Source organism: Panthera pardus, unplaced genomic scaffold (assembly GCF_024362965.1).
Source record: "Panthera pardus isolate Hobbes unplaced genomic scaffold, ASM2436296v1 HiC_scaffold_17, whole genome shotgun sequence".
Lineage (NCBI taxonomy): Eukaryota > Metazoa > Chordata > Mammalia > Carnivora > Felidae > Panthera > Panthera pardus.
The window spans coordinates 20,553,843-20,570,404 of record NW_026526732.1 but is presented as its reverse complement, the minus strand read 5'-3'; the positions used below and the strand labels follow the sequence as shown (position 1 = coordinate 20,570,404).

Genomic DNA, 16,562 nt, shown 5'->3' with positions numbered 1-16,562 from the left:
GGTCAAATTTTTATTTAGTCTACATTTCCCAAGGGTGAATTTGAATATCATTAATTGGCTATTTAGAACTCCTCTTCTGTGAACTGTACTCATATCCTTTGCCAATTAAAAAAAAAACTAAGTTTTCATTTCTTACTGATTTGTACGACCTCTCATATATTGTACATGCTAAATTTATGTTGTAAATGTTTTCCAACCTCTCTGTATGTAGTTCACAGTTGTGTTAAATGCACTAATGTCAACAAAAGTGCTATATTAATACACATTAGTTACAGTAACTCACAAATGTTTGATGAATGACCACTGGATTTAAAAACGAGGTGTTCTTTGATTTATTCTTTTATTAGATTCTTCTATGCTTGACATTTACTTAGTCTTTCATAAGGGAAAGATGAGAGATTTTATTTGGAGAAGAGCAGCTTTTTCCTCAATTAATTGCCCTGTCATGGTTCTTTTTTTATTTTTTATTTTAAGTAGGCTCCATGCACAATGTGGGGCTTGAACTAATGACCCTGAGATTATGAGTCACATGCTTACCAGCCAGGTGCCATTGTCATGGTTCTATATAATACGACTTCATATGATATTATATCATATCTCAGGGTATAGAACACTTGTCAGTATCAGTCAATATACTGTTTGAAGACAAGGACCAAATGGCATTTACTTTTATATCACCTAGAGCCTGGCATCATCCTTTGTAAACAGTATACACTCAGTCAGCTTATTTAACGCAAAAAAAAAAAAAAAAAAAAAAAAAATTTACATATAGGCTTCTCAATACCAAATATGCTGAGTAAAAAAATGAGTAAATAAAATTAAAAGGGGGTTAGAATACAATTTAAAACTCCCAACGTAGTTTTTATTGGTTCAGAATGATCAACAATAGGCAAATCAAATCTTGCGATTAATCTCTGGCTTTCCCACCTATACTAGCTAGAGACTCAGACAAGAGCAGTCAAGAAAGACAGGGGGGATTTGATCTAGCACAAAGCAGGCTCTAGGTGGATTCTGTATTAGATACTAGGTAATGAAATCACTGGAACTGGTCTTAAAAAAGAAGCCTGCAACTGGAGGGTGGTACCATTTCATTATATAGGTTGATAAACACTAAAAAAAAAATTTTTTTTTTTTTTTAACTGAACTATCAGGAGCTACAGGAGAGGTTAATAAAGTTGGCAACCCCAGTAGGCTTTTATTTTCAATCTTTAGAATCTCAGATTCCCACTACATTATGCCCTGATTCGTGAACTTTTCTTCTCTTTCCTGCTTGTGCTTTTTACTTCCAAATGAAAAAGCAAGAGTCCCAAAATAATACTGAAAAGACCATGGTTGTTCTTAGAGCAAAGTCAATGGAAGTGAACAAAGAGACAGGGCAGACTTTCTTCTGCATTTTCCTCGTAACTCAAGTCCCTCCAACATTTAAAGTCAGTTCATATTGATTATTCAAATCATTCATTTATTTATTCAACAAAAATTCCAAGAACTATATTAGGCACTGGATATACAAAGATCAAAAGATACACTCTGTTACTCTCCCAAATATACAGTCTAATGCAAGTTACAGAATACAGAGGAAAACAAAAAAGATGGTTTATACTGCTGGTTTGGCCTGGGTGCAATTTAAGTGAATGTTTTATTATACTGTCTTAATGAGTACTACACATATTCTACTACTTATTTATTTGTTTGTTTATTTATTTAAAATGATTATTTTTGAGAGAGAGGGACAGACAGAGAATGAGTGGGGAAGGGGCAGAGAGAGAGGGAGACAGAATCCGAAGCAGGCTCCAGGCTCTGAGCTATCAGCACAGAGACTGATGCAGAGCTCAAACCCATGACTGGATCATGACCTGAGACAAAGTCGGATGCTTACCCGACTGAGCCACCCAGTCGACCCTCTACTACTCTTTTTAATGTTTCTGTCTCAAATGCATAAATGAACTTTGGCTCAAATCTGTCAGTTTCTGAGAAGACTATTCAATGTTGCCACAGCTACAGAAAATAAATCTGTTAAAAAAGGTAAAAACAAAAAGAAGGGGATGGGTTATATGACAGGCAAGCCTGGAGGGGATCACAGAAGAGGCACAAAAGAGATAAGGATGAGGCGATGTGGACACCAATCTATCCTTACACAAGGTGTTAACAAAGTATGAATATTCTCAAGCCAGGTAAAATGGCAGCCTCAATCTAACTTGGCTTATTTTTTATTTTTATTTTATTATTTTTTAGCTATATCAGTAAATATACAGATGCAAAGATAGGTTGGAATATGTATTCTTGAGGAGGGTACATGGAGAGAGAAATCCTGCAAGACTACTAGATCACTTAATATATTAGGTTGATAAAGTTACATTATAAGCACCTTTGTCCTCTTTGGAAATTTTTGTCCCTTTTCTCATTACCATTCTTTCTTGATAGTCTCTTCGGTTTTTCCAGATACATATCCACCAAACCTGACTTTGTGATCAATGCTTGGCTTTGATCAAGTTTCTGAAACATCAGTGATGAAGGCCCAGCTTTGGAGTAAAGATACATCGTCTGTCCCCTGCCTTCCCTTGACCTTATCTTCGTGGTTGCTCTCCCTAAGGCACTAGTTCTAAGATCAACTGGAGAGCCAGGATGGGAGACATACAAAGTACCACCAGTCAGATCAAGTCAGTACCTTTCCTGGTGTTCCACTCATGAGATAAGCAGCCAAGAGTATTATAACAGTTAATGAAGAAAAAGGATGGGATTTTTCTTCTTTACAGCAAAAGAATCACAAAATGTTCTTTATGAAAATCTTTGTTCCCTTGCTTGTAATTTAATCAACAAAATCAAATAAGGTCTCTAAACTACATATACAGGAGGACTTTCACTTTCTGGAAAATAAACTGCAAAGTTAAAAGTTCTAGACTTTGGGTAGGATGTCAAGGCAATGAAAACATAGCAGATACCCATTTGCACCAAAGGCCAACAAAGACTATTTCTTATGAAGTCTGGCTTAGAAGTTGTCTAGTAGCATAACTAAAGATCAGAAATGTCATGTACCTCTTATCTACTCTAAGTAGGTGCAACTAGCTTATTTTCATCACAGAGTTAAATTTCAATGGAGTAAGGAAGCCCTATAGTCTTAGGTTCCTGTTTTAAAATTCTGAGAACCTAAAGTTTGAATTAAAATTTGTTACATGTGTTAAAAGGATGGAAAACTCACTTTTGTTTCTTTATCATATATTCACTAGATTGAAAGAATTCTTTTTTTTTTTTTTTCTTTTTGATGTTGATTTTTGAGAGATAGTGTGAGGAGAGGGGCAGGGAGACAGGGAGACACAGAATCCGGCTCCGAGGTATCAGCAAAGCCTGAGGCGTGGCTTGAACTTGCGAACTGTGAGATCATGACCTGAGCTGAACTTGGACACTTAATCGACTGAGCCACCCAGGTGCCCTGAAAGAATTCTAATAATAAAGTAACCAAGGAGTATCTGACTTAGACTTTGATCAACCCTTCCCCTCAAGAATGTGATTAAATATCTCACCAAGTCATTCTTAGAGTGAAATACTGCTTTTCATTGTCTGAAGTCTTATTACTGGGGAAAGGGGCGGGAACAGGTAAAATTCTTGAGTATGGTGTAGAACATATGCAGTGGTTGGCTTTAGTCTATTCCCTTCACATCCATTTCCTGTTGCTGAGAATCCTTATTTAGGGAAGGTAGGAAAGGAAGGAGAACAGACAGGAGATCTCCCTAGTACAGCAGCAACGTGCTACTTGCACTTGATTTAATATAAATAAAACTAGTGTTCTATGACTGGAGAGTTATTATTGCTTTGTATTATATTCCTTTGTCATCAGTCTTGCCTTTCTCCCTTGAGCCCCTCTATATTCTATTTATGTAATCTCTCCACATTCATCTCCCACTTTTCTCTGCAATATCTATGGATTCTCATGGTCATGGTTTGCTCCATTAGTAGAATTAAGGGCTAAAGTGGCTGCTGGGTCCTGAAGAACATCAGAAAAAAGTCGAACAGTGGAGATGATGAATGCACTCAGTCTTATTTCTCATCAAACATTAGAGAGAATATTCATGTTTAGAGACTACTTTATGTCAACACACAGGGCATATCTTTAGAGATTTTACATGTATTATATGTATTCCATATATGTGAAATACATACACACTGGTTTATGTGAAACATTTGCAATCATGTCTTACATCAAAGGGTGCTGTCAGTCACTTATCACTTTATAGTGAAGTAAAATTGAAGTCATTTTTTGAAATTTGCCATTTACACACTCATCCTGCTAAAATTTCTTGAAGCAGTATAGCACAGTGAAAAAAAGAATATTACAATGATTACATGGATATTGGTGCCAGATGAAGTTGACACAGAAATTAAGGAAGATTTCTAGAAAAAAGTTCGAAGTTTCATTAGACTGGGGTGCTTGGAAGGTTTTTCTTTGAAAAGCAAATTTTAAATCTACAGGATTAGAATTATATTCCTTTCCACATGTCTTCAATCACTCTACCTGGTTCCACAGTGAAAATATTGTTCACTATTTACTGACTTTCTTTGATATGGAAGACATATCTACAATTAGGTAATAAAAGGTTTATGATACTGTAACAGAAATTAGGATGTGGAACAGAGAAGAAACATTGAAAGAGGAAGAGATGCGCTAATTTCCGCATACTGTAAAGTGAGGAGAGAGCATATACTGTCTACGGTCTCCGGCTAGTATTCTAAGTAAGAAAATCTATGTGTGTTACCAGAAGTCATATAGGTGACCTTTACAACGAACAACAGGAACTGATCGCTGTGGTAAGACAAAGAGGGGAGAAGGGAGGACAGCATTGCTTTTCACCGTGTGCCATTCCACTTGATTCTGAATAGATTTTTCTTTCTTTCCTACCCTTATCTTACAGACGGACAAGAGATTTAGGGGGCTGGATGAAGAGCTGTAATTCTGGGACCTTTTTAACTAGTTCGCCCCACAGTACGATCAGCACTGTGCTTATCCAAGCGAACGGGCCCTCTGAATGTGATTACTCTAGTGCGGCGTGCTACTGCACCTGCAGGCCTCTTCCTGCCCGAGGGCCAAATGGATGCCCAGCCTGTGCTGTCTGCCACAGATGAGGGGTTTCGGCTTTGGGAGAGGTGAGACAATCACGTCTAAACGGAGCACAGATTTTATTTTCATCTCTCAGTTATTAGATGGATTGATTTTTGCAATCTTTGAAACATTCTACATGCAAGAGTCAATCTTAAGATTAGAGATTTTTTGAAGATTTCATCTGACTGAAAAACACCACTTTAAAGAAGACAGATTTACACTACTTAGCCAACCCCCACCACCCACGAAAAAGAACTATGTTCTCTAATCAGTAATATGACCAACTAGGATTACAACATGGTTATGGTGACAAATAATACATTTTTTTTTCTTTAGGTTTCCATGGTGGGCTTGTAACTTGCAAATAACCTGAATATTCCGTACAAAGAAAGTCATTTCTGTCTTGGTATTGCCTGACATTGAGTACTTTTATTCTGGACGTTTCTTTTTAAAAGAGAACTAATTCTTTGAATGCACCTGTGCTGTCCATAGTAGTTTCTGCTGAGTAAGATCAGTTAACATTGTTTTATTTCTGTCTGCACCTGTTCACCATGCTAAAAACCCATGCTGGTAGTGGCAGATATAATTTAGTGCAGTTATACAGCTTGGTCTGATTGGTCTCATGAAGTAGGAGTGTTTCTCAAGCACATGTCTGGGGCAAATGTTGGGTTCTTCAAGCATTCACATATTACAATAAAGTTCAATGGAAACACCACCTATGCTGTGGGAAAGCTTACAAGTGCCCTAGGCCACCAAAATATCATTCTGTCCCTTTAAGTACTTTGCATAAGGATTTCAAAGACATAGGTTAGCAACTGCAAAAAAGTTAAAAATTTGGGTGCTCCTGGGTGGCTTAGTCGGTTAAGCATCCGACTTTGGCTCAGGTCATGATCTCACAGTACATGAGTTTGAGCCCCGCATTGGGCTCTCTGTAGTCAGCACAGAGCCCGCTTCAGATCCTCCTCTGTCCTCCTCTCTTTCTGCCCTTCCCCTGCTCATGCTTGCTCACTCACTCTCTCAAAAAAACCCATTTTTTTAAAAAAGTTACGAATTTTGTTATATCCAAAGGCTTTTAGGGATATTATATGTAAATACTATTCAACTATTTATGTCCATCTGTCTGTCCATCCATCAGTCTATCCATCCCACTATCCACCTACATACTCAGTACCTGTTAACATACCAGGCATTGTTCTAGATGCTGGGGATACAGTAGTGAATAAACCAAAAGTCCTTACCTCATGAACAGTGTCCTTTCCACATTTTAATGAAGTGTATACCCCACAAAGTGTTAAGTTTTTCAGAACAGTAATCTCATAAAGATAATTTATAATTTGTATCTTAGAAGTCTCTATTATGTGCTTGATGTTTGTAAGCTATTGCTAACTTTAACACAAGACTCACTAACAGTTCAGAATTACAAATGCTAACTTGGCCAGTGAATATAAATTGCTTTTTGTGACCATAATTATACTTACTCATGACATTTTCTAACAAAAATAAATGAATGCCCTCTAAAATTATCAGTTAGTGTTCATATAAAAGAATCTTATGTAAAAGTATTTAGGTAAGTATATTGAAATATAATTGCTTGCGGATTATATTCACCAAATTATTTTAGGATCAGCCAGAATTCTGGAATCAGTTTTTTCCCATCCAGATGTTTAATTATATTAAGAAAATGTAAGATAGACTTTACAACTCATCCTTGAATCAACTGAACAAAAACTCAAAAAAAAAAAAAAAAAAGAAAAGAAAAGAGGGGTGCCTGCGTGGCTCAGTCAGCTGGTTAAGTGTCTGATACTTGATTTCGGCTCAGGTCATGATCTTACAGTCATGGGATCAAGCCCCGTGTCAGGTGTCAGGCTGTGTTGGGTATGGAGCCTGCTTAAGATTCTCTCTGTCTCCATCTGCTCCTTCCCTGCTCACGCAGGCTCTCTCTCCCTCTCAAAAAAGAAAAAAAGAAGAGAGAAGAAAACAAACAACAGAATTCTACACATACAGTTTCACACATGATATCGCTAAAATACTCTGGGAGTCTGAATGTAGAAATATAGTTATTTTTGTTTTCTCTACAAAGAGGCTGTGTAAAGACATCTCTATTATCAATAAATTTACTTGTTAAAGATGCAGATTTCTGGACCAGATTCCAGATCTAATGAGTTAAAATTTAAATGGGAATGGGGCAGGATAAATATGTCTTTTTTTTTTTTTTTTTTTAAGAAGGAGGCCAATTATTAGACACTCAAATGTTTGAGAAGCTGAAATGGTTGTGCACCTGTGCAGGATGGTGGGAAGGCTGCCGTTTTGCTGTGGCTAATACCCATGTAGTGTATTTTCTCCTGGGTAGAAACTTCGCATGACATAAAAACCTTGCCCATCATAGGGACAGGGTTTCCACTGACAAAAATGCTTTGTATGAAACCTCTCCAAACTTAGAACACAGGGAACATGCCACGTGGGGCATATGTTCTGCCAGGAAGCCTACTTCACCATCCAAAATGCCTGGCAGTTGTCAGAACTTGCAAGGGGAATTTTGTTTACTTTGTGAAATGCCCAGTAGGTTCCAAGGGTCATTTAGGAATACTGTCACAAAGCCGTTAGGGTAGATACAGTCTTTAACTTAAGTGCATCCATTAAAGGGAACACCGATTCAGTTTGTTTCTATGGTCCATCAAAAGGATTCCTCATATTGTGAAATACCAGTAGAAAACAGGTCATGTTATTTAATACTATTTTTGTTTGTCAAATATCTCTTATCTAAGACCAGCTACATGATTAAGCACTATGTATGATATATACTGTCTGCTCTGAGAGTCTTGACATGAATACTTAAGAGTGAAGTAAACATTTCAGGTAATACAAAAACTTCAATGAAATAAAAAATTTATTTCTCAGTCTTGTGTAATAAAGGCCAGAGATTTGATAATCCACAATAAAATAAAAAATCCCTAGGTTTAGCAATAGTTTGATGTAATACTTAACAAAATTTCAAAATAATGCCCTAATTATTTACATAGAGTCATCTTTATTTTATATATGAATACTCCCTCAACTTCACAACTGATGATGTGACTATTCAGTAGGATAGTTTCAGATGCAGGGAGTCTGAAAAAACAATAGGCAGATGCTTCAAAGAGAAGGTGGCAGACAGTAGGGCAGAAATGTGACAACAGTCAGAAAAGGGGTGGGCAGCAGAAGGCAGAAGTGGCAGACAGAAATGGTGACAGAAAAGGCGGTGAGAAGCAAAAGTAAATGTGGCAAGAAGCAAAACCTGCAAGCCTATCAGGTCCAATATTCATTCAGTCACTGTGCTTAATAAAAAGGGAATACAAGTATTGATGCATCTGTGACAAAAGAAAAGTTAACTTTAGTAAATTCTGTAATCTGACAACTTTTTATGAGATGCTCCAATTAATTCGTGTGTTCATCAGTACCGAGGTAAGACAGGAAGAAGTCAGAGCATAATAAACAGCATTTGTACACCGATATTCCCGTCCCAACAGGACAGCAAATCTAACTGCCTTGATCTCTCTCCTGTGTATCTAGGAAAGATGCCATAAAACGAACAGGTGTTTGGGTTTGATGGGCTCAATGACTCAGTTTCACAGAGGCCGTGCTGTTTACTGGTAGCTAGAGCAATCACTTCCTAAACTTCACGGCAGGAAGCCTGACACAGCACTTCTTTCTCACACTCATTCCTTATACTGTGATGAACGCTTTTATCCAATAAGGGTCAGCAGCCCTTCTTAGCCACGAATGCCATCTGTGGCCTTGGGATGTCTAAGGCCAAAGAAAGGATTAGAAGAGAAACAAGGGCTAAGAAAGACTTTTTTAAGGGAAGGAGAAGGAAACTGCAGGATTGGGAAGAAAGGGAGAGAGGGAACGTGGGAAGAAAGCACTTTTAAAAAAAAAAATTTTTTTTTAAATCTTTATTTTTGAGAGAGAGAGAGAGAGCGAGCAGGGGAGGAACAGAGAGAGAGAGGGAGGAACAGAGAGAGAGGGAGACACAGAATTCGAGGCAGGCTCCAGGCTCCAAGCTGTCGGCACAGAGCCTGACATGGGGCTCGAACCCATGAACCGCGAGATCATGACCTGAGCTGAAGTTGGACGCTTAACTGAGCCACCCAGGTGCCCCAGAAAGCACTTCTTTGGGTGGGGAGGAAGATCAGGTCTAACCATCAAATGCCTCAGGGCTGGTCAGCAGATTGCACCACAGACCACCTTAGTCTTCCTTCACTCAGTAACCCTTTGGCATGTGGCTTAAAAATACACATTTATCCAGGGGATTCACAAGGATCAGGGCTACATGACCCCTTTGAGTCATGATCCTCTCATCACTCAGTCTGCCCCATTCTGTGACTCCCCTACTGCTCTGCAGTTCCCTCCCACTCCCCGCCCTGCCTTTTCTCTTTCTGCTCCCGAACTCTGGTGGTTCCCCAGGAATGAGGGCTTTATGGCCAACAAACTCTTCTACACTTTTAACCTTTTGTGGAAATGCTGGTCTCCACTTCCTTGCTTTAACTAGAACATGGCTGTCCTTGGAGCACACCATTAGCTCAGCAGGCCTCTCGATGGAGACAGCCACTCTAATATTCCTTACACTACGAGCTCTGGTATCCTCTGGTCCCTGATGCAGGTTTCAGATCATTCTCTCTCATTTTTGTAAAAATTTCCATTCTTTTGGGCCTCATGAAGCCCAGTTATCCCCTAATTCTACCCTTTGCTGCCATCATTTACTGAACACGATCTCTCATTCACGAAAGGATTCAGCGGCCTATCTCAAAATCGTTAACTCTATACCTCAGCTCTAGATAGGGTACACTGTCCATGTGGATAACCCCTTCAACATTCGAGTTACCTCTTCATTTCTAGCACCTTTTCTCCTCCACCTCACTTGGGTCACCTACTTCTGCAGCCACATCTGGAGTACTGAATACCTGTCCTTTCTGAAATGACTAAAATATCCCATCCTCTGACAAGTGCCCTTACAGCTTATTTGCTCAGTAGCCCAACCTCTCTGTTATTTGATTTCAGTGGGATTTCCACTTTCTCTTTATGTCAACACTGTCTTTTCAAGAAACTTACACTGCAGATTATCCCTTCTCTCTCTTATATCTTCAAACTATCCTTCTTTGCCAGAGATTAAACATACTGCAGAACATCTATCTTAAAAAAAACCCAAAAAACTCTAAAACAAAACAATCCCCCTTTCTGCACTTTGTATCTCCTGCTGGTTATAATTCTCTCTTTTCTACCTCATAGCTAAATTTATTATAAAATATCTGGGCATTTTCTCTATTACTCATTTTTTGTTCACTCCTCATTCCCTCCTAAACTGTTTTCTGCCTCTACGTTTCCAGGGAAAGAGCTCCTTCTGAGGTTGTCAATGACCTTCATTAGCCAAAATGGTCCCCAGTGGCTGAGCCCCCTTCAACATCACAGATACAGCTGATAGCTGCCTCCTCACTGAAGCAGTCCTCCTGTGGCCCCTGTGGACAGCATTCGCTCCTCAGCTGCCCATGGCCCCAGCTCTTCCTTCCTGGTCTCCTTTTCTGCTCCTCCCCTTTTACTCAACTTTCAAACAGCCCTGGAGTCCTACGGGACCTGGTCTGAAGCTAACTTCTGTGTCTCTTCTCGGGTAATCTCATCCACTTCCACAGCCTCCAACATCACTTATGCCAGTGGCTGCGATGCACAGCTGTACTTGAGTATCTTAGGCATTTCAAACACAGCATGTTTAAATATACCTTCTTCCAAATACCATCTACTGGCATCTGTACTACTTATTATCCACCTGATTTTTCACTTCAGAAACCAGGGGGTCACCTACAAAGTCTGCCTCATCAACTCCTCCAGCATTCTACCTTACCATTCACCTTACTTTAAATATCTCATGACTAGATCTGCTTCCTTCTGTCTCCACGACCAGAAACCTAGTCAAAGCCACCATGGCTACTGCCGCAGCCTCCTGAACCGGTCTCTCCAAAGTTTTTTCATTCTTCTCTATTCCTGCTAATCTAATTTCCACACTACAAGGAAAGGGATCTTTTAAAGATTCAAATCTAATCATGATAGTTCTCTGCTTATAACATGTAATGCCTTTCTGTTCATATGAAAAGAAAATTCTCAAATCTTCAGATGGCCCCTCAGCCTCTGGCCCCTTTTTGGTTTCCAGACGCATTTCATTCCCTTGTGCCTTCTACACTGCAGCCAGTGAGTTCCACCGAGTTCTTTCTTGTCTCAGACATTCTATGTATTCTATGTATAGAATTCTGTGTATAGACGTTCTATGTATTGTTTTTTGCTGGTTTCTTTCTGGCTGCAGCCTCCTCCCCACTAATTCACTTCTCTCCTCACCCCAGCTGGGTTCATTCATTCATTCTTTGGACATCTATTTAACTGTCATTCCCTCAGAGGAGCCAGGTTTGATTTTCTTTTGTAGGGCTGATCATGATTCTAATATATTAATTATCTGTGTACTGTCTGTGCTTCCTGCTCCAACTCAAATTCTTTCCCCAACATTGCCAAACCGTAAAATCCACGGGGGCAGCACTCATGTCCGTTTTATTCAGAAATGTACTTTGTATCAGCGAGGCTCAGTACACTGCCTGGCACACACAATGCATCCAATAAACACGTATGGTATGAATGAATGAATCAATGAATGAATGAAAGGAAGTTCATTTCAACGTCGGGATTCTGTTTATCTCAACACACTAGAGAGCAATGTGACTGACATTTTCAGGTTTTACTCAAATAATAGTAGGAATAAACAGCAATTACATATTCTTTAATTCAACCACACTTTTTTCACGTGGGGGAATCCTATCACCTGCCTGACTCCTGATAGTTTCAACCTGTAGTTAATTTTCTTCAAAAAATACAATCCTTAAAAATAAGGATTTTTAACTCTCAACTACTCCTTCAGGCCTATATTCCCTGCTACAATCATATATTGATTTGTTCTTTGTCTAAGTTTGGTTAGGGAAGAAAAAAAAGCATGTTTAAGGAAGACAAAGAACAAAGAATTCTAGTAAAGGTTTGTTACCAAATAGATGCCCCTTAGACAGAAAATCCAAGTACAGATCCTATTTGGATTTCAAATTCTAGTCACTTTCTTAAAATTTTAGATGAAGCATGGGAGAAATTAGGAAAATAAAGCCAAATTTTGGCTATATCATGAAATACCAATCCATGTCATTTGAAAGTATACTATCTCCCTTTTGGGTTACCTGAGTGGCTCAGTCGGTTAAGCATCTGACTCCTGATTTTGGCTCAAGTCACGACTGAGCCCCCAAGAGGCTTCCATGATCAAGGGTCATGGGATCGAGCCTGGCATGGGGCTCTGCGCTGAGCAAGGAGCCTGCTTGGGATTCTCTCTCTCCCCCTCTGCCCACTCCTGTCCCCCAATAAGTAAATAAACATGAAAAAGAAAAAAAAAAGTATACTATCTCCTTCTTGTGACAGTCTTAATTTTAGCAACCACTGTATTTTTTCTTCCAATTAGGTTGGGCTCACCCCTTTTCCCTGCTATGTAGGGTAAATGAAAGAATGAGGAAGAAGCTTTCTTTAAGTAAATCTCTAATTTAATCAGAGCTATATTTGTAGTAGACAGAAATATTATTGAAGATGATAGAGAACTGAAATTCTAAAATGTTACTTGCTTGCCACAGTGGACCTGACGATGGCCAGCCATGTTTGAAAAGTGTTCTTGTGTTTCTCCCACACAGAAAGGAAAGATGGTAAAGCTGAGGCTTTTGGGCAGTGTTCCTACGGACAGGAACAGTGGTTTCCACACGGTCACGGTGCCAGCCTTGTTCTGATTTTGATGCTCTCACTGCTAGTTACGGATTCCTATTGCATTGCTCTGACTATGCTTCTGCACGTTCTTAACCTACTGTACCTTCACAGGGATGTCCTCTTCCTGGCTGGCTTTCTCTGAGGTGAAGACGTACGAGATTTCTTTGTGAGATGTGGTCTGGCGGCAGATGGCACACTTAATGGAGCTTCTGTGAGACCCTACGCTGTACTGTTCAATAATAATTGAGATGCATTCATTACAGAAGCAGTGTCCACAGGTCAGTACTGCCCACTGGAAAAGAAAACACACGGAACACACCTCAGTGAGATGCTATCAAAGATGCCTTCCAACGTATAAACATATTAAAAGGAGAAGGGAGTCATTTCACTTCCTAAATGTTTTATGACATTAATATTCTTTAAGTCATAAACGCTAAGTTGTACTTTAAAATTAACTATTTTTTAGTCCAACAAGAGTAAGCTTCCATAGTCTTTAGTTCCACTCACACTAACTGTGAGCCTAACAGCCAGCCAACCATTATTTTCTAAGTTGGTGTTCTCATTTCAGTATTTAGGAAGAATGCAAATTACTCTTAAAAAATTTTTTTTAAATGTTTATTTATTTTTGAGAGAAACAGCGCGGGAGAGGGGCAGAGAGAGAGAGAGGGAGACACAGAACTGGAAGCAGGCTCTAGGCTCTGAGCTGTTAGCACAGAGCCCCATGTGGGGCTTGAACTCACGAGCTGTGAGATTATGACCTGAGCCAAAGTTGGACGCTTAACCATCTGAGCCACCCAGGCGCCTCTGCAAATTACTCTTTTAGCACTGTAACAGCAGATATAATGGAAGGACTGAGAACAACATTAATTTGGAGATAATATCATCATCAGTATATTCTATATAACTCATTAAATGGATTTACAACTTCACATGTTACAGTAATCATTATATTGATAATGAGATGGGCTAGTATCTCACATTTATTTTAAAAGTGGTTCTGCGGGGCACCTGGGTGGCTCAGTTGGTTGAGCATCCGACTTTGGCTCAGGTCATGACCTCGCAGCTCGTGAGTTCAAGTCCCACATGGGGCTCTCTGCTGTCAGTGCAGAGCCTACGTCAGATCCTCTGTCCCTTTCTCTCTCTGCCCCTCCCCACTTGCACTTTCTCAAAAATAAAGAAAACATTTAAAAAATAAAATAAAAGTGGTTCTGGATACATTAAAAAAACGTAATAAATAAAAAGACATTTTTGATACCCCTTTGCCCTATTTCAAGAAAAGTACAATAATTCTGACTCTTGGAATATACCATGGAGACACCCTGTGTTAGGCAATGAGGGACGCAGAAGTCTATTGGTTTTAGGTGAGATGTCAGTTCTGAAAGCTGTACATCTTATGCAAGTTATTTAACTTTCTCCCCTGGTGAACAACAACAACAACTGAGCAGTGTTATGAGTGACTAGGTCCCTAAGCACTAAGCTGTATTTTTCTAGGGTTTGGACACATATGGACGTGCATGGAAAGAAGGTGCATGGGTGGGTCCACCTGAGGAATTTTGCAGGACAGACTAAGAAGCCCCTTAGGAAAGAATTCACAGTCAGGGAAGAGAAAAATGAGGCATATCAACTTGTTTTTAAAATAGTTTTTGCCAAGGGGGAGGGGCTGTTTGGGGCTTTACTGGCTGATGCTGTTCATGCTGTTGTTCAGCTGCACACGTGCTCTCAGGGACTCGTGTCATTCGTCAGGAGTTGAAGCTGCAGTAAAATTAAAGAGCTGTTTCATGCGCATTTCTGTAGACACAGCAGCACTCTGCTGTACCTGTGTGCCTCCACTGCTACTGGGGGTGAAGGGCACTTCCTCCGTACTTCCTCCAATAAGAGAGCTTTTGTGGCTCATGACAGCTTCGCATGGACAGCTGAACAAGATAAATTCACCTATATCTGCAAATCAGGAGACACCAGAGACACCTGGCCCTGGGGCCTCAGGGGTGACTGGAAGTTGACTGAACCAGCCCAAACCCAAGACCAGACAATTGGCAATGGCTCCAGGGATTATCTCTGGATAACCAAAGATTATCTGGATAGCCAGTTATCTCTGACCGATTCTCTAAATCAGGAGGGGAACAGGAGAACCAGGAAGCTAATCTAGATTTCCTACAGATTGTGGCTAGGAACAGAGTTAAAAAAGTAAAGTTTTGTTACTCTTATTATAATCCAGAATGTTCTCCTAAGTGTAGGAAATACAGGTTATACTACAATATGGGCTGTACTAAAATTAATGAAATAATGTATATGAAAGAACTTTAAAAACTGGAAATGTTTAAGACATAAATTAAACAAAATTTCTGATTCATCCAGTTGCATGAATCTCATCAAAACTAAAAGTAAAAAAGATACTACTTACATCATGATTCTTTCCATTTTTATCACTTTTATCACATTTTCACCAGTGACTTTTCTCAGAAATCACCAGGGTCTGTACATTTCTAGTCTCAGTTTAAAAAGTAGCATCTATCTATTTAAGATTTATTATCAATAAAATGTCCTTTAAAAAATATCACTTTCTGCATAACTTGTGTAAACTAAAAGGTACTTTTTTTCCTGATTATTGCTGGTCAGAATGTGGAGCTCATATATTTAACTTTCTACTCTCAGTTCATAGAAAAAACAGCCAAGAATACTTTTACTCATTTCCAATTTTGAGGAGCAATTAAAATTAACATTGTATACATTGATTTATCATACAAAGTAGAAATTTATACTTCCAAAAATCACAGTTGGTAGGATAAAAGAATCTGAGGAAAACTAATACGGTGCCATTAAGTTTATAGACATTTGTACACCAACATTCAAAAAGAAATATTCTTAACTGACATAATGGGCTTGTAAAAATCACATCTAAATTCCCCCAGGAGAGATATTATTTATACTTTAAAGCCTGGTATTACTAGATATTAATAATCCCAAGTAAATGCCATGCTACTATACCCTTGTAATACCTTACATAAATCTATATATGCTATATTTCTGTACGATTACCAAATAAACATGTTAAACTGACAAAGTCAAATTACTTAGACTTGATCTTGTGACTGGAAACAATAAGCAAAACTATGCACCTTTAACGAAAAACATGGGGTTATTCTAGAAACATGTTTTTACCTATCACTTAAGGAGGAACACTGCTCAAGCATATGTAGCACTAAAGCATATCACCTAACCTTTGGCCCTATCTTAAGATGGAGGGAATTTTTGCCTTGGAAGTAAAACTGTTATGAGAAAAAAAGAGAGATTGTAGGTAAATGCCTTTGAAAGTGTAAAGTGTTTTATAAATGCATATGATATTTATTATTATTTCACCTGTTTTCCCAGCTGCCGAGCACAGATTGGACAAGGTTCTGGATTAATGCCTCCTGATGTTTTATCTTGAGACTGTTCAAAAAAATAAAAACTAGGTTAGTTGCATTTTAAAACCTGATATGCATTTTATAACTCATTTATAAAAGTAGATGCTGGCAATTTCTATTTAAACGATCTAGTAATTAAGGTGATTTAATAATATATTATTATAGGTGCCTGGGTGGCTCAGTGCACTGGTGCAGTGGGTGAGCACTGACTTCAGCACAGGTCATGATCTCAGGGTTCCTGAGTTCAAACCCCGTGTCAGGCT

General features: G+C 38.9%; 1 protein-coding gene across 3 annotated transcripts in view; it reads right to left on the bottom strand.

Moving 5' to 3' along the window:
* The window catches only part of SHPRH (SNF2 histone linker PHD RING helicase), a 95,009-nt gene that overhangs the window by 12,509 nt on the left and 65,938 nt on the right, over nucleotides 1-16,562 (bottom strand). For all 3 annotated transcript variants that reach the window (XM_019425039.2, XM_019425041.2, XM_053904403.1), the window contains 2 exons: nucleotides 16,253-16,324; nucleotides 12,999-13,187 (listed from right to left, as the gene is read on the bottom strand). In XM_019425039.2, coding sequence (XP_019280584.1) covers nucleotides 12,999-13,187; nucleotides 16,253-16,324 — 261 coding nt within the window. The remainder of the gene's footprint in view (nucleotides 1-12,998; nucleotides 13,188-16,252; nucleotides 16,325-16,562) is intronic.